At 37.1% G+C, this 19,069-nt stretch overlaps 1 protein-coding gene across 2 annotated transcripts in view; it reads right to left on the minus strand.

Annotated features, from left to right (window-relative positions):
- Positions 1 to 1,042: 1,042 nt before the first annotated feature.
- Positions 1,043 to 19,069, minus strand: part of LOC129761886 (CUE domain-containing protein 2) — a 28,495-nt gene continuing 10,468 nt past the window's right edge. For both annotated transcript variants that reach the window (XM_055759715.1, XM_055759716.1), the window contains exon 6: positions 1,043 to 2,798. In XM_055759715.1, coding sequence (XP_055615690.1) covers positions 2,606 to 2,798 — 193 coding nt within the window. In that variant the 3' untranslated portion in view covers positions 1,043 to 2,605. The remainder of the gene's footprint in view (positions 2,799 to 19,069) is intronic.

The raw sequence follows: 19,069 nt of genomic DNA on the forward strand, positions 1-19,069 counted from the left end.
TATTTTCTTCTTTGCCTCTAACATATACATATCAATCCCCTCCATGCTTCATGAAATAGCAGGATCATACGGACAACGCAAAGCGAATGATTCATTATCAACAAATGTAGCAGATCCTGACCGATAAGTCTCAGAGAGTGCAAACTATATGATTATATAGCTAGAAAGAGGCTAAGGGAAGGGTAGTCAGATTGTATTTTTCATTTTTAACGCTGCTATCCTTTGATATGGTTTTCACTATAGTAGAACGGGACGATATATGCAGATCAAACTTGTATGCAGGCTTCGGAAATGGTGTGCGATGTTTGGTACAGTTCGGATATGTAATCTACAGTATTCGTTCCTCTCTTTGTTCAATCATTTAGAGCCCCCGCAGACTGCAGACTGATTTGTCGCCCGATAGTTTGATCGGCCTCTTAATCAGTACGGAGTTGGGTCGGTTTTTGCACCAGAAGGCCGACCCAACCAAACTGTTGGTTGACAGAAAGTCAACAAATTTGCCAAAACCAACCAATTTCTCAAAAGTACAAAGAGTATGCGGGGGGTTCTGGTGTAACACAAGTCATACAAGTATCTAACCGATTCTCTAATGTTTGGATATATATTCGTGAGAGGTTACTTGCATGACACATTATGTATCATCCGATATTGATCGAAATCCAAACATTGCTGATGGTTCAACACACCTACCCCCTCTCTAAGGGAAAGAGGCTGCCACACCAATGATACACAAACTTTTGCATAACTCGAGAACTGTTCAAGCAAATGGAGCCAAGTTTTGGATGTAAGGGTTTTTGGATACGAGAAATGTTTCAATGATGGTATGACACCCCTCCCTCCTCTGGAATGAAGAGGGGGTCCAATAAAAATAATACACATATTTCAACCAAGTTTGACAATTGAAAATTTTCGGAAAACTCTGAAGGAAAATGGTAAAATTCGGAAAATTTAATTCGTATATGTTCTACAATTACATAGTGACAAGCGTTGTTAGTCCATTTGGTGTTTTGCCGGGTCAGCTATTGGATTAAATACAACAGGATCGTATTATATTGGTTTTTATTAATTTTCGTTATTAAATTACAAGTCAATTCAAACACCCTTCATTTTACATTAATCGTTTTGTGTCCACCTATTCTTGAATTTTAAATTTCACTCTTTAAATCTTGGTTTGCAAGTGCTGTTGTTCTGCAGAGAATAAAAATTGATATATTTGACTAGAAAATAAAACATCAAGAATTTGGTATATCAGTGCTGCGTAAAAATACTCTAAAAAACGAAAAAAAAGAAATTAAGTAAAATTAATGATTTAACAGTAGCGTTGCCTCGTATATGGATGCTATAAAAAAACTAATAATACTTTGTAGAATAATCACCAACAATGTCCAACCAACAAGAACGAAACGAAAAGAACGTAACGCAAAAAACAGGAATAAGGGACGTAAGGAATCATTCTGGTTTGATCTACGTCACTTTACTCCCGATGGTACGTAAATTTTTTGGGTGGTAAATGGATGTGTTATACACAATCTCAGAATATAGAAAAAAAACTTTCGCTTTAGGAAGTCTCGAGAACGAAAAAATGGATTTCCTGTGAAGTTATAATATTAATTCACATTTTTGAGACCTATTGAGTTTATTGGCGAAAACTCGACTTTTATCTGAATATCACAGATAACATATGCGTAGCGGATATTTAACCGTAGAATTCCAGTGAATGCTACTAGATTTGACCTGTTCTAATACTGCTAAGACGCTTGAAAATTAATTTAAAACTAAATAAATTCAATACACCTATGACAGTGATATGGAATGAAGGTTACCTCCAACGATATTTTCGACACACGCTATATGAACAGAATTTCGGATAAAATCACGACTGTAAACAAAACATAAATGTCCTTTCCTGTATTTGTGATCGTACGAAAATAAAAATACGTCGCGGTGTAACGTACTTACTGCTAGAAAACGCAGTTAAACTTATAAATAAACAGAAAGCTAAGTACAAAAATAGTATCACTACAATAAATATGAGAATCGCATCATAAAAGCACTTAACAATAATCAAAACAAAAGTAATACAAAAATAAAGAAAAGAGATTATATGCTTGCTGTAATCAGTCGCCCAAAATGTCGAATTTGGGTAATTGTCCAAAAAGACCGAAAATACTACATTGTAGTTTTTGTAGAATTCTACAAATAATTTTGTAAGATTAATGACAGGTGGAGTGCAGTGGCTATGAGATTTTCTCGGTTTCCCAGTATTTTGCCCCAAAATACAATTAAATTGGAAAATAGCTATGAACTTAGAACAGGAGTTTTGTTTCACGTAGTTATTAACCTTCAGTTGGTAGCAGTCACCTTCATGATTGCAGAGTACAGTTTCTTGCTGCTGGTGTTTGGATTCTTCTCTAATACGATTACCACGATTTTGCATCGATTTGTTTACGGTTGTTGAAATGTTGACTACACACATGACGAATAATAGTAGTTGTGTTTGATATTGATGTTGTAGCTCGTATCCTAGTCTACAACAATGTGCAGCTACGATAGCTATAGTTTTGGCTGTGAACAGCATCAGCAGCAGCAGCAGGGTCCATTTTAGTTACGGACAAATAGGTTTCTTCGGCTTTTTCAGTTCGGTCTCTTCATCTCCTCCGCGTCGCGATACCTCAGTGTAGCGTTCGCCTTTGAGCGAAACAATTTTGTTGTCGCGATATCGGATCAACTTTTTTGGCTCTACCTTCGGGGCAACCGGTTTGTACTCTCGATGATCCTCCTTGTCAACGTATGAGTATCTGTAAAGGAGTAAACAGATTTGTAATATTGATAAAGAGGCTTGTTATCATTACGTGCGATTTTTATATTTTTTGACGTAGGACTACGTCTTTCATTTCTATACCGGGGTGTAAAATCAAAGTTTCGAAAACGAAAGCGTTACGCCGGAGACCGAGATTTTGAGCGTTAATAGCTCCTAAAAAACTGAACGAAATGGTATGATAAACACTTCATTCGAAAGATAAAATGTCTACGCGTTCTATACTTGTTACTTTTTGATCCAAAAACTTGTTTCAATAGTCTTAAAATTGCTTTCAAAACAGGCTATTGAAATCACCAATCGGTATATAAGCGAGCGCCGCTCGGAAATCTACTCAGTTCTAATTGAACAGCGATTGGAGCATGTTGTGGTGTTGTGGTGAAGCTCTTCGTTTATCATGAAAGCGCTGATGAACGGTGTCACCAAGAGCCTGTTTGTGCACCTAGACATGAATCTATCAGGAGGAGAGTGATGCCACAAACGGTTCCCCGGGAAGATCTCGAAGCAGCCGCTACACACACACACATACACGCGCGAAATTCTTTCCGTTTGGATGCCATTCAGCATCGAGAAAGATCCGGAAAATAATCTGCCAGTTCCTCTGGGAATTTAAAAATACATTCATGTGAAAGAGTTTATTTGAATGTTTTCTATCCATGTAACACTGTGATCAAATATGTTTCAATCAAGTACTATTAACAGATGGTTATCGAGTTAGCATAAACCACTGGTGGGCTTCCAGTATCGAGGAAAATGTGGAAATATCTAATCGTTACTGAAAATAATCTGCCAGTTCCTCTGGGAATTTAAAAATACATTCATGTGAAAGAGTTTATTTGAATGTTTTCTATCCATGTAACACTGTGACCAAATACATTTGGTTTTGTGGTTTTTCAATCAATCGCAATTAACAGGATGGCTTTTGAAGATTTTTCTTCCCCATCAGTAGGATATTTCCGTATCCAATATTGTATGCGCCTGCAATCGATTCTTGCTCTGTCGCCGAAAGTTCCGAGCTCAGAGAGTTCATTCCCCTCTAGTTTGCCTTCCAAATTGCCATCCTAAACCACACCTTCTCTCGATTCAATCACACACAAAAAGCATACTTAAGCGATATTCTGGTGGTGAGACACATTCATTTTTCGTGAGGACATCGACAAGACAACATCGTTGCCTAACGTGCTGGAGGAGGTGGACGGCGAAGGATCGACACATACACGCGCAGAATTCTTTCCGTTTGGATGCCATTCAGCATCGAGAAAGTTCCGGAAAGATCTAATCATTGCTGGGAAATAATCAGCCAGTTCCTCTGGGAATTTAAAAATACATTCATGTGAAAGAGTTTATTTGAATGTTTTTCTATTCATGTAACACTGTGACCAAATATTTTTCAATCAAGTACTATTAACAGGTGGTTATCGAGTTAGTATTAACCACTGGTGGGCTTCCAGTATCGAGGAAAAGGTGGAAATATCTAATCGTTACTGAAAATAATCTGCCAGTTCCTCTGGGAATTTAAAATTACATTCATGTGAAAGAGTTTATTTTAATGTTTTCTATCCATGTAACACTGTGACCAAATACATTTGGTTTTGTGGTTTTTCAATCAATCGCAATTAACAGGATGGCTTCTGAAGATTTTTCTTCCCCATCAGTAGAATATTTCCGTATCCAATATTGTATGCGCCCGCAATCGATTCTTGCTCTGTCGCCGAAAGTTCCGAGCTCAGAGAGTTCATTCCCCTCTAGTTTGCCTTCCAAATTGCCATCCTAAACCACACCTTCTCTCGATTCAATCACACACAAAAAGCATACTTAAGCGATATTCTGGTGGTGAGACACATTCATTTTTCGTGAGGACATCGACAAGACAACATCGTTGCCTAACGTGCTGGAGGAGGTGGACGGCGAAGGATCGACACATACACGCGCAGAATTCTTTCCGTTTGGATGCCATTCAGCATCGAGAAAGTTCCGGAAACATCTAATCATTGCTGGGAAATAATCAGCCAGTTCCTCTGGGAATTTAAAAATAATTCATGTGAAAGAGTTTATTTGAATGTTTTCTATTCATGTAACACTGTGACCAAATATTTTTCAATCAAGTACTATTAACAGGTGGTTATCGAGTTAGTATTAACCACTGGTGGGCTTCCAGTATCGAGGAAAATGTGGAAATATCTAATCGTTACTGAAAATAATCTGCCAGTTCCTCTGGGAATTTAAAATTACATTCATGTGAAAGAGTTTATTTTAATGTTTTCTATCCATAAAATATCCATATAATACATTTAGGTTTGTGATTTGTCAATCAAGTACAGTTAGCAGGTTAGCTTCTGAAGATTATTCTTCAGAACAAGGTTTTTCGTATCCTATATTGGATGCATAAAACCTTGTGCCTCCAACGTAACGCTCTCGTTTTCGAAGTCTCCCAAATATTCATTTATTCATTCATTCAGAATGGATGTAGATTCAACTTCAAACAAATGATCTCTAAATCAACGATAGTCCTACGTCACCCTTGCGGTTATACCATAGATAAAACCCACTTCCTGTTTTTCAAACATTAATTTCCTACTCCAGTATTAGTGAGTGATTTGTATTTACAATTAAGTTAACATTCATATGATTTTACATCTATTTATTTTGTTGAAATTTTAATGGGAATATAATGTCTTCCACATTTCCAGATTTGTATGGAATCTTCCAGACTTTGGTAAAGTATCCGGATATTCAGACCGTCCTACTAGACTAGACTGGACTAGACTTTCCGCATTTTTTCCAGATTTTTCCAGATTAAAAAAAGATCTGCAATCACATTTGACTTTAGACGGATTTCGCGCCAACTCGACCAGATGTTGGAAGAACTTAATGAAACGTTCTGGCCGTGAAGACCTTACCTAATTAAGCAACTTGGCATACTTAGTTTTCCGAATATTTATCCAGACTAGCATATGGAAAGGGTTAAATATTTTTGACAAAAGACAAAAAAGTTTTTCTAGCCAAAACTTTTTCAAGATTTTTTCTCGAATTTTTTTGGGTGTACCGTTATAGAAAAAATCTATAACAGGTAGAAATTGATTTATGGTGACCAGATATGAGCAAAATCGCATTGAAATTCGTTCAACAACACTCATTTATAGATAAAACTCATCCTTCTATTCTCCGTTTATGCCTCACATTATTTGAGACAGAAAACATTCACCTAACAAAAACGAAAAACCTTGTTCTGAAGAATAATCTTCAGAAGCTAACCTGCTAACTGTACATGATTGACAAATCACAAACCTAAATGTATTATATGGATATTTTATGGATAGAAAACATTAAAATAAACTCTTTCACATGAATGTAATTTTAAATTCCCAGAGGAACTGGCAGATTATTTTCAGTAACGATTAGATATTTCCACATTTTCCTCGATACTGGAAGCCCACCAGTGGTTAATACTAACTCGATAACCACCTGTTAATAGTACTTGATTGAAAAATATTTGGTTACAGTGAAACAATTCACCTATCTTCGCAAAGTTCATTCTCGATTAGAACGGAAAAATACTATCTCTATTCCGCTCATCTATTCTCAGAGAATTTTGCATCCCCTCATTTGCCTCTCGGAATGACGTTAGATGATGAGAGAATCAAATTGAAAACTTTTTCTTGAGCCAGCGAGTGTATTTGTAAAATCATTCGTTTTTCACTCAAATAGCAATCATTGAAGCCTCGATCGCGGCAGTAAAAAGTAGGTAGATAGGTGATATCAAGTTGTTTGCTGTGCAGTATTGCAATGACATCTTTTGTTTCTAGTATTTCTAGCATGAAACGATCTAAGCCAACTCAAAAGACCATATAAACGCAATTTGTTGGTGAGCGGGAAGGTAGATTCATGTGCACTTGAATGCTGACAAGCAGTGATTGCCAAATGATCCATTCACTGAAAAAATCGCTTTCGTTCGTTCAAATATAATCATACACAAATCATTTCCCCCAGCGGCATTCTTTTGCTGTTACGTGCTGCAAATCACGACACAAAAGAGAACGAGACAACTCTGCATCGGTTCGCACTTCATGATACACCGATATGCAAGCAAAACCATCATATACGCTTTCGGCGCAGAAAGTATATTTTCTTCTTTGCCTCTAACATATGCATATCGACCTCTCCATGCATCATGAAATAGCAGGATCGTACGGACTACGCAAAGCGAATGATTCATATTCAGCTAATATAGCAGATCCTGATTTTTAAGTCTCAGAGAGTGCAAATTATATGATTATTTAGCACGATATAAGGGAAGCTAAGGGAAGGGTAGACAGATCATATTTTCCATTTTTAATGCCGCTATCCCTTGAAGTATGTATATTCATATAGAGCGCATAGTTTTACTAGCAACACCGCTCTCTTTTCCCATTAGTTGCTCTCCGCAAATGGTAACCGAATGATGACGTAATTTTTCTTGTATCATTTATTGCTTTGCATTTGTCTGTGCAGTGGGTTTCGCTATAGTAGAGCGGGATGATATATGCGGTTCAAGCTTGTATGCAGGCTACGAAAATGGTTTGCGATGTTTGATACAGCTCGAATATGCAAACAACAGTCTTCGTTCCTCTCTTGGTTTAATCATTTAGTGCAACACAAGTGATTACTGTCATTCATACAAGTATCTGAATGATACTCTCATATTTGGTTATATGTTCGTGATAGGTTACTTGCATGACACATTATGTATCATTCGATTTTGATCGAAATCCAAACACTGCTGACAAGGAAAAGAGCACAAGGTCAACAAAATAAAATCATACATACACGCAGATTGAGTCTATTTTGACTCACTCATTATTTTGTTTCGTACGATCCTTCCAAAGGATTATTCATTCATTGATTGTTGTCATATCATAGTCCCGAATGAAGATGGCCGGAGAGTGCAAAATGATTCATCATGCAATCTCACGATTGCTTGCTGCATTCCTTTCGCCATGGTTATTCCAAGCAGAGACAAGAGAGATTCATAATTAGGTGTGGAGAAATGAGCGAATGAGCTTTTTCATACTTGATGGTAACCCTTGGATGCTAAAGTACAGTTTTCAGCTTGTTTTTAGTCAAATACAATACGTTTCAATTCAGAGATCAACGACAGCTCTCAAACAATAGCCATCTGCCAAAAATCTTTTGATCGGTCGGTCAGGTATCGAATAGTTGTTGTAGATTTGGGTATCTATTAATAGTCACTGTAGATATGATAATAATAAATGGATTGTATAGATTAGGGTGGCAATGGACGTATGGGAGAAATTTCATCATTGAATTTCAAAAACCGACCATGTACATTTTGTTTATTAGCCCAAAAAAAAAAATGATCTGTGCAAAGTTTTTGCTCGATCGGACATGATTTAGGGGTGCCTCAAATTGAGCGCTTTGAGGCAGTTTTGATTTTTTGATCCTCGAAAATCTTCCAAGGAGGAGTGAAGGAAATTTAGAAAATGGATTTTTTTTTTCGATGCCAAATGACTTTAAAATGCCTGAAACGTTAAGATCTGGTGTCATCTCGAAAAAAAAAATTTTGGCCAAAAATCGACCTTTTTGGACTTAGCCTGAGAGGCAATGAAGGTATGAAAAAAAAATCATTATCGAATTTAAAGAACCAACCATGTACATTTTGTTTATTGGTCCAAAAAAATGACTTGTGCAAAATTTCAACTCAATCCTGCTTTGAGGCACCCCTAAATCATGTCCGATCGAGCTGAAACTTTGCACAGATCATTTTTTTGGGCCAATAAACAAAATGTATATGGTCGGTTTTTGAAATTTGACATGACCATTTTCGCTGCCACCCTAGTATAGATACCTAAAGGATGAATAAAATGGCCCTGCAGTTGTTTGAAAATTACCAGTTGTCACCGGCAGCAAATGTAAGGTGGCGGAAAAGAAATAGCATTATTTTGTTTCTGCGTAATCATCAGAATTCAACAAAGAAAGGTGTGACACTATTTAGCAACATGAGTCAAGCCGTGATCTCCAGGATTTGTAAGGATTGCGAATGCAGTGCTGGTATTAACCCCCTCCCGTATTTTTTAATACGTCACACATCAAGTGATTTCACTACTCTGCTGAGCGTTCTATTTTATGTAAGTATACCACGAATGAGACTCGGTGTTCTAAGGGAATGGGTTAACAACCCCAAGTGTAACCGTAATATACTACGTCGGTTAACATCAACAGTAATAGAGAAAATACGTTTACTGGGATATACCCACCCGTTGGATGATACAAGGAGAATTTGTGAAACTTGTTTGGCAGTGATTGGCATCGATTTGGCACAATAGCTGTGTTCCAAAGAAAAAAACGACGTATAGATGAGGATAACACTAACCAAAAATATTGAAGATTCACAAGCTCCATCAAATGGTCTGTGTATTTACACGGTTACTTGTCGATGGTTGAGGATTTTGGAGACTTTGCTTGGAAAATATCACTTATGAAATATAATGAAATGAAATGAATGATAAGTAAGTTATATTGAGTTGTACGACTACTGTTAGATCAACTGACTTAGTTTATTATGATTACACTTGGGATTGTTAACCCTTTCCCGTACAATATCGAGTTTCACTCGTGGTGTAGGGGAACCGCGGGTAATACGGACAGTGGGGGTTATATGGACAGGTGGTTGATTTGTATAGTAACATTTTGAATTTCAGATTTCTTTTAATGAGAATACCTTCTACATGTTATTCTTTAATATTTAAGCCTCCCTATGGCAATGAATACTGATCAAAAGTGGACAAGGGAAACAAAAACCGCATTATGAATAACATTATTCCTCTCGCAATCGATAAACCTCTAAGCTTTATGTAAAGGGTGTGTCACATCAAATTGCATCACGGAAAAAACGCTGTAGAAATTCGCCCAGTAGACCGACCTTTTTGAAAATTTTAGACAGTAAAATAAAAACTATTAAACAACTTTTGGCATTTTCTTTTTATTCATACTTCGAGCCCAAGCCCGTATGCTCGCACCTTCCTCTTTACCCCGTCCATAAGGTTCTGTACAACGTCAGGTTGTAGTTTTTTTTTGAACAGAAATCCACTTTCTCTTGAAGTCCGCCTCCGATTTGACAACTTTTGGGTTCTTCCGGAGGGCCTGCTTCATAATCGCCCAATATTTCTCTATTGGGCGAAGCTCCGGCGCGTTGGGCGGGTTCATTTCCTTTGGCACGAAGGTGACCCCGTTGGCTTCGTACCACTCCAACACGTCCTTTGAATAGTGGCACGAAGCGAGATCCGGCCAGAAGATGGTCGGGCCCTCGTGCTGCTTCAATAGTGGTAGTAAGCGCTTCTGTAGGCACTCCTTAAGGTAAACCTGCCCGTTTACCGTGCCGGTCATCATGAAGGGGGCGCTCCGCTTTCCGCAAGAGCAGATCGCTTGCCACACCATGTACTTTTTGGCAAACTTGGATAGTTTCTTCTTGCGAATCTTCTCCGGAACGCTGAATTTGTCCTCTGCGGAGAAGAACAACAGGCCCGGCAGCTGAGGAAAGTCCGCTTTGACGTAGGTTTCGTCGTCCATTACCAGGCAATGCGGCTTCGTCAGCATTTCGGTGTACAGCTTCCGGGCTCGCGTCTTCCCCACCATGTTTTGCCTTTCGTCGCGGTTAGGAGCCTTCTGAATCTTGTATGTACGAAGGCCCTCCCGCTGCTTGGTCCGCTGGACGAATGAACTTGACAAATTCAGCTTATTGGCGACATCCCGGACCGAACTTCTCGGATCACGTCTAAACTTCTTAACTACGCGCTTGTGATATTTTTCACTGACGGAGCATCCATTTTTGCCGTTCTTCACCTTTCGGTCGATGGTTAGGCTCTCGAAGTATCGTTTTAGTACTCTGCTGACCGTGGATTGGACGATTCCCAGCATCTTACCGATGTCCCGATGTGACAACTCCGGATTCTCGAAATGAGTGCACAGGATTAATTCACGACGCTCTTTTTCGTTCGACATTTTTCCAAATTTACGAAAAATTGACAGTGAAGCATGGCCAACGTGATCTATACACTCTTATCTGATTATAAGCGAAAGCTGAAGATATAATTCCTAAAAATTAAATTTCTACAGCGTTTTTTTCCGTGATGCAATTTGATGTGACACACCCTTTACTGCAGTATTCCGGTTTGATAACGTTTTTATTTGGTTGTTAAAACTCCCTTCGAATGACAAGAATGACGAATTTTGATTTTAAAAACTAGTAACAAACAAACATAAACATATAAACGGTAAGTATTTCATTTATTTTAGTTATTAATCTCATTAATCTATTCTTTCTTTTCAGGTCCTATAGGAATGTAAGAACTGTTTAAAGTAAACACTCACGTTTAATCTTCTCCAGTTATTTTCATCTGTCTGCCTTGGTCGCTCTGGAATTTAATGCTTTGAGTAGGTCGATATTTGCAAGAATGGCATGATTTTACTTTATTTTTAATTTAATAAAATCAATTTAACTGTGATAAATATTTTCTAAAATTTGAACTACAACTTTTCATTCTCAGTATATACCTTTTGTTTGCTGTTTAACAATGCACAATGATCCAGGAGATGCATTTAAGTGGAAATTAGCATTTAGAGCTCGACAGTTATTCTCTAGACAAAAACTGTCTTCGACAAAGTTGTTACATATGATAGAGCGCTCATTTTCATTTTGCCAAATATAGGGTGACCAACATTTTCGATGAAATAAAAAATCTAACTTTCTTATCTCTATAGATAGAGGTAAAAATAGTTCGACAATGTTGTAGTTCCAGTTATTTAAAACATCTTTGTAGAACAAAGTTTTTATCTATCTTTTGAAATAACCGATATAGCGCCTTTTTCCTAATTTGCGTTGGGGTCACCATTCAAAAAACTGTTTTTCTGCTCTAACTTTTATATTTTAAATTCTACATACAAACTGTCTTCGAAAGACTTTTAGAACATACTGATACAAACATTTTGCGATGCAAAACTTGTCAATATCTCAATTAGCTCAAATTATTTTAATTAACTAAGTTGCATTAGGGTGACCATGAAAAAAGGTTTTTTTTTGTTTTCACTTTTATATTTCAAATTCTACATCAAAATTGTCTTCGTATGACTTTTAGATCTTATCAATTCCAACATTTTGCGATGCAGAACTTGTGAATATCTTAATCCTACTTAGAGTTATTGATGTTTCTTCACCCAAGAACTCATGATTTCAATTTTAATTTATTCAAACACAAAAAAATAACATAGTGTTGAAAATCACACATCATGTAGAGTGAAATATGCTCTTTTAAATGCCGTCAATAAACTTTGTTTATGTTTGCCCTAAAAAAAATGACAAACAATTGAAGAGAGCGTATTTTTTTTGGGAAAAAATATCTATAACTTTGAGTGAAGTTGAGATATTGACAAGTTCTGCATCGTAAAATGTTTGTATTAGTAAGCTCTAAAAGTTTCTTTTTTAGTTATGGTTTTTCAAACTTATGTAAGTTACGGTCCACCGTCAGCAAAATCGCCTGCGAAACATTACAGTCCGCCGTATCAACAAACTCAATCGGCGACCTGGATAATATCGCGGCGTCAACTTCCCAGCCACGTACAACCAGTGGAGTCAGCATTTCACATCCGGCCAACAGCGGAACCTCATTCCATTTTTAATTCAATAAAGATAATTATTCTAGTTTCTTTTTTAAACCCGCTTGTGAAATTCTCGGTAGTTTGTCATATATATATATATATATATATATATATATATATATATATATATATATATATATATATATATATATATATATATATATATATATATATATATATATATATATATATATATATATATATATATATATATATTATATATGTATATATATATATATATATATATATATATATATATATATATATATATGTATATATACATATATATATGTATATATGACAAACTACCGAGAATTTCACAAGCGGGTTTAAAAAAGAAACTAGAATAATTATCTTTATTGAATTAAAAATGGAATGAGGTTCCGCTGTTGGCCGGATGTGAAGTGCTGACTCCACTGGTTGTACGTGGCTGGGAAGTTGACGCCGCGATATTATCCAGGTCGCCGATTGAGTTTGTTGATACGGCGGACTGTAATGTTTCGCAGGCGATTTTGCTGACGGTGGACCGTAACTTATATAAGTTTGAAAAACCATAACTAAAAAAGAAACTTTTAGAGCTCACTAATACTAACATTTTACAATGCAGAACTTGTCAATATCTCAACTTCACTCAAAGTTATAGATATTTTTTCCCAAAAAAAATACGCTCTCTTCAATTGTTTGTCATTTTTTTAGGGCAAACATAAACAAAGTTTATTGACGGCATTTAAAAGAGCATATTTCACTCTACATGATGTGTGATTTTCAACACTATGTTATTTTTTTGTGTTTGAATAAATTAAAATTGAAATCATGAGTTCTTGGGTGAAGAAACATCAATAACTCTAAGTAGGATTAAGATATTCACAAGTTCTGCATCGCAAAATGTTGGAATTGATAAGATCTAAAAGTCATACGAAGACAATTTTGATGTAGAATTTGAAATATAAAAGTGAAAACAAAAAAAAAACCTTTTTTCATGGTCACCCTAATGCAACTTAGTTAATTAAAATAATTTGAGCTAATTGAGATATTGACAAGTTTTGCATCGCAAAATGTTTGTATCAGTATGTTCTAAAAGTCTTTCGAAGACAGTTTGTATGTAGAATTTAAAATATAAAAGTTAGAGCAGAAAAACAGTTTTTTGAATGGTGACCCCAACGCAAATTAGGAAAAAGGCGCTATATCGGTTATTTCAAAAGATAGATAAAAACTTTGTTCTACAAAGATGTTTTAAATAACTGGAACTACAACATTGTCGAACTATTTTTACCTCTATCTATAGAGATAAGAAAGTTAGATTTTTTATTTCATCGAAAATGTTGGTCACCCTATATTTGGCAAAATGAAAATGAGCGCTCTATCATATGTAACAACTTTGTCGAAGACAGTTTTTGTCTAGAGAATAACTGTCGAGCTCTAAATGCTAATTTCCACTTAAATGCATCTCCTGGATCATTGTGCATTGTTAAACAGCAAACAAAAGGTATATACTGAGAATGAAAAGTTGTAGTTCAAAGTTTAGAAAATATTTATCACAGTTAAATTGATTTTATTAAATTAAAAATAAAGTAAAATCATGCCATTCTTGCAAATATCGACCTACTCAAAGCATTAAATTCCAGAGCGATCAAGGCAGACAGATGAAAATAACTGGAGAAGATTAAACGTGAGTGTTTACTTTAAACAGTTCTTACATTCCTATAGGACCTGAAAAGAAAGAATAGATTAATGAGATTAATAACTAAAATAAATGAAATACTTACCGTTTATATGTTTATGTTTGTTTGTTACTAGTTTTTAAAATCAAAATTCGTCATTCTTGTCAATCGAAGGGAGTTTTAACAACCAAATAAAAACGTTATCAAACCGGAATACTGCAGTAAAGGGTGTGTCACATCAAATTGCATCACGGAAAAAAACGCTGTAGAAATTTAATTTTTAGGAATTATATCTTCAGCTTTCGCTTATAATCAGATAAGAGTGTATAGATCACGTTGGCCATGCTTCACTGTCAATTTTTCGTAAATTTGGAAAAATGTCGTCGAACGAAAAAGAGCGTCGTGAATTAATCCTGTGCACTCTTTTCGAGAATCCGGAGTTGTCACATCGGGACATCGGTAAGATGCTGGGAATCGTCCAATCCACGGTCAGCAGAGTACTAAAACGATACTTCGAGAACTTAACCATCGACCGAAAGGTGAAGAACGGCAAAAATGGATGCTCCGTCAGTGAAAAAGATCACAAGCGCGTAGTTAAGAAGTTTAGACGTGATCCGAGAAGTTCGGTCCGGGATGTCGCCAGTAAGCTGAATTTGTCAAGTTCATTCGTCCAGCGGACCAAGCAGCGGGAGGGCCTGCGTACATACAAGGTACATAGAAGCGTACATAGAAGGCTCCTAACCGCGACGAAAGGCAAAACATGGTGGGGAAGACGCGAGCCCGGAAGCTGTACACCAAAATGCTGACGAAGCCACATTGCCTGGTAATGGACGACGAAACCTACGTCAAAGCGGACTTTCCTCAGCTGCCGGGCCTGTTGTTCTTCTCCGCAGAGGACAAATTCAGCGTTCCAGAGGAGATTCGCAAGCAGAAACTATCCAAGTTTGCCAAAAAGTACATGGTGTGGCAAGCGATCTGCTCTTGCGGAAAGCGGAGCTTCCCCTTCGTGATGACCGGCACGGTAAACGGGCAGGTTTACCTTAAGGAGTGCCTACAGAAGCGCTTACTACCACTATTGAAGCAGCACGAGGGCCCGACTATCTTCTGGCTGGATCTCGCTTCGTGCCACTATTCAAAGGACGTGTTGGAGTGGTACGAAGCCAACGGGGTCACCTTCGTGCCAAAGGAAATGAACCCGCCCAACGCGCCAACGCGCTTCGCCCAATAGAGAAATATTGGGCGATTATGAAGCAGGCCCTCCGGAAGAACCCAAAAGTTGTCAAATCGGAGGCGGACTTCAAGAGAAAATGGATTTCTGTTCAAAAAAACAGGAAGTGGGTTATATCTATGGTATAACCGCAAGGGTGACGTAGGACTCTCGTTGATATAGAGATCATTTGTATGAAGTTGAATCTGAATTCATTCTGAATGAATGAATATTTGGAGAACTTCGAAAACGAGAGCGTTACGTTGGAGGCACAAGGTTTTATGCATCCAATATTGGATACGGAAATATCCTACTGATGGGGAAGAAAAATCTTCAGAAGCTATCCTGTTGATTGCGATTGATTGAAAAACCACAAAACCAAATGTATTTGATCACAGTGTTACATGGATAGAAAACATTCAATTAAACTCTTTCACATGAATATATTTTGAAAATTCCCAAAGGAACTGGCAGATTATTTTCAGTAACGATTAGATATTTCCACATTTTCCTCGATACTGGAAGCCCACCAGTGGTTAATGCCAACTCGATAACCACCTGTTAATAGCACTTGATTGAAACATATTTGGTCACAGTGTTACATGGATAGAAAACATTCAATTAAATTCTTTCACATGAATATATTTTGAAAATTCCCAAAGGAACTGGCAGATTATTTTCAGTAACGATTAGTTATTTCCACATTTTCCTCGATACTGGAAGCCCACCAGTGGTTAATACCAACTCGATAACCACCTGTTAATAGCACTTGATTGAAACATATTTGGTCACAGAGTTACATGGATAGAAAACATTCAATTAAACTCTTTCACATGAATATATTTTGAAAATTCCCAAAGGAACTGGCAGACTATTTTCCAGCAATGATTAGATCTTTCCGGAACTTTCTCGATGCTGAATGGCATCCTAACGAAAAGAGTTCTGCGCGTGTATGTGTTCTCCCTCGCCGTCCACCTCCTCCAGCACGTTAGGCAACGATGTTGTCTTGTCGATGTCCTCACGAAAAATGAATGTGTCTCACCACCAGAATATCGCTTAAGTATGCTTTTTGTGTGTGATTGAATCGAGAGAAGGTGTAGTTTACAATGGCAATTTGGAAGGCAAACTAGAGGGGAATGAACTCTCTGAGCTCGGAACTTTCGGCGACTGAGCAATAATCGATTGCGGGCGCATACAATATTGGATACGGAAATATCCTACTGATGGGGAAGAATAATCTTCTGAAGCTATCCTGTTAATTGCGATTGATTGAAAAACCACAAAACCAAATGTATTTGGTCACAGTGTTACATGGATAGAAAACATTCAATTAAACTCTTTCACATGAATATATTTTGAAAATTCCCAAAGGAACTGGCAGATTATTTTCAGTAACGATTAGATATTTCCACATTTTCCTCGATACTGGAAGCCCACCAGTGGTTAATGCCAACTCGATAACCACCTGTTAATAGCACTTGATTGAAACATATTTGGTCACAGTGTAACATGGATAGAAAACATTCAATTAAACTCTTTCACATGAATATATTTTGAAAATTCCCAGAGGAACTGGCAGATTATTTTCAGTAACGATTAGTTATTTCCACATTTTCCTCGATACTGGAAGCCCACCAGTGGTTAATGCCAACTCGATAACCACCTGTTAATAGCACTTGATTGAAACATATTTGGTCACAGTGTTACATGGATAGAAAACATTCAATTAAACTCTTTCACATGAATATATTTTGAAAATTCCCAGAGGAACTGGCAGATTATTTTCAGTAACGATTAGATATTTCCACATTTTCCTCGATACTGGAAGCCCACCAGTGGTTAATGCCAACTCGATAACCACCTGTTAATAGCACTTGATTGAAACATATTTGGTCACAGTGTAACATGGATAGAAAACATTCAATTAAACTCTTTCACATGAATATATTTTGAAAATTCCCAAAGGAACTGGCAGATTATTTTAAGTAACGATTAGATATTTCCACATTTTCCTCGATACTGGAAGCCCACCAGTGGTTAATGCCAATTCGATAACCACCTGTTAATAGCACTTGATTGAAACATATTTGGTCACAGTGTTACATGGATAGAAAACATTCAATTAAACTCTTTCACATGAATATATTTTGAAAATTCCCAAAGGAACTGGCAGATTATTTTCCAGCAATGATTAGATCTTTCCGGAACTTTCTCGATGCTGAATGGCATCCTAACGGAAAGAGTTCTGCGCGTGTATGTGTCGATCCTTCGCCGTCCACCTCCTCCAGCACGTTAGGCAACGATGTTGTCTTGTCGATGTGCTCACGAAAAATGAATGTGTCTCACCACCAGAATATCGCTTAAGTATGCTTTTTGTGTGTGATTAAACCGAGAGAAGGTGTGGTTTACGATGGCAATTTGGAAGGCAAACTAGAGGGGAATGAACTCTCTGAGCTCGGAACTTTCGGCGACTGAGCAATAATCGATTGCGGGCGCATACAATATTGGATACGGAAATATCCTACTGATGGGGAAGAATAATCTTCTGAAGCTATCCTGTTAATTGCGATTGATTGAAAAACCACAAAACCAAATGTATTTGGTCACAGTGTTACATGGATAGAAAACATTCAATTAAACTCTTTCACATGAATATATTTTGAAAATTCCCAAAGGAACTGGCAGATTATTTTCAGTAACGATTAGATATTTCCACATTTTCCTCGATACTGGAAGCCCACCATTGGTTAATGCCAACTCGATAACCACCTGTTAATAGCACTTGATTGAAACATATTTGGTCACAGTGTAACATGGATAGAAAACATTCAATTAAACTCTTTCACATGAATATATTTTGAAAATTCCCAAAGGAACTGGCAGATTATTTTCAGTAACGATTAGATATTTCCACATTTTCCTCGATACTGGAAGCCCACCAGTGGTTAATGCCAACTCGATAACCACCTGTTAATAGCACTTGATTGAAACATATTTGGTCACAGTGTTACATGGATAGAAAACATTCAATTAAACTCTTTCACATGAATATATTTTGAAAATTCCCAAAGGAACTGGCAGATTATTTTAAGTAACGATTAGATATTTCCACATTTTCCTCGATACTGGAAGCCCACCAGTGGTTAATGCCAACTCGATAACCACCTGTTAATAGCACTTGATTGAAACATATTTGGTCACAGTGTAACATGGATAGAAAACATTCAATTAAACTCTTTCACATATATTCATATTTTGAAAATTCCCAGAGGAACTGGCAGATTATTCTCAGTAACGATTAGATATTTCCACATTTTCCTCGATACTGGAAGCCCACCAGTGGTTAATGCCAACTCGATAACCACCTGTTAATAGCCGCGCGTGTATGTGTGTGTAGCGATGTCTTCCCAGGGAACCGTTTGTGGCATCACTCTCCTCCTGATAGATTCCCTTCTGGCTTAGGGTGCACAAACAGGCTCTTGGTGACACCGTTCATCCGCGCTTTCATGATAAATAAAGAGCTTCACCGCAACAGCGACAACATGCTCCAATCGCTGTTCAATTAGAACTGAGAGGATTTCCGAGCGCCGCTCGCTTATATACCGATTGGTGATTTCAATAGCCTGTTTTGAAAGCAATTTTAAGACTATTGAAACAAGTTTTTGGATCAAAAAGTAACAAGTATATAACGCGTAGACATTTTATCTTTCGAATGAAGTGTTTATCATACCA

Source organism: Toxorhynchites rutilus, chromosome 1 (assembly GCF_029784135.1).
Source record: "Toxorhynchites rutilus septentrionalis strain SRP chromosome 1, ASM2978413v1, whole genome shotgun sequence".
In the NCBI taxonomy this organism is placed as follows: domain Eukaryota; kingdom Metazoa; phylum Arthropoda; class Insecta; order Diptera; family Culicidae; genus Toxorhynchites; species Toxorhynchites rutilus.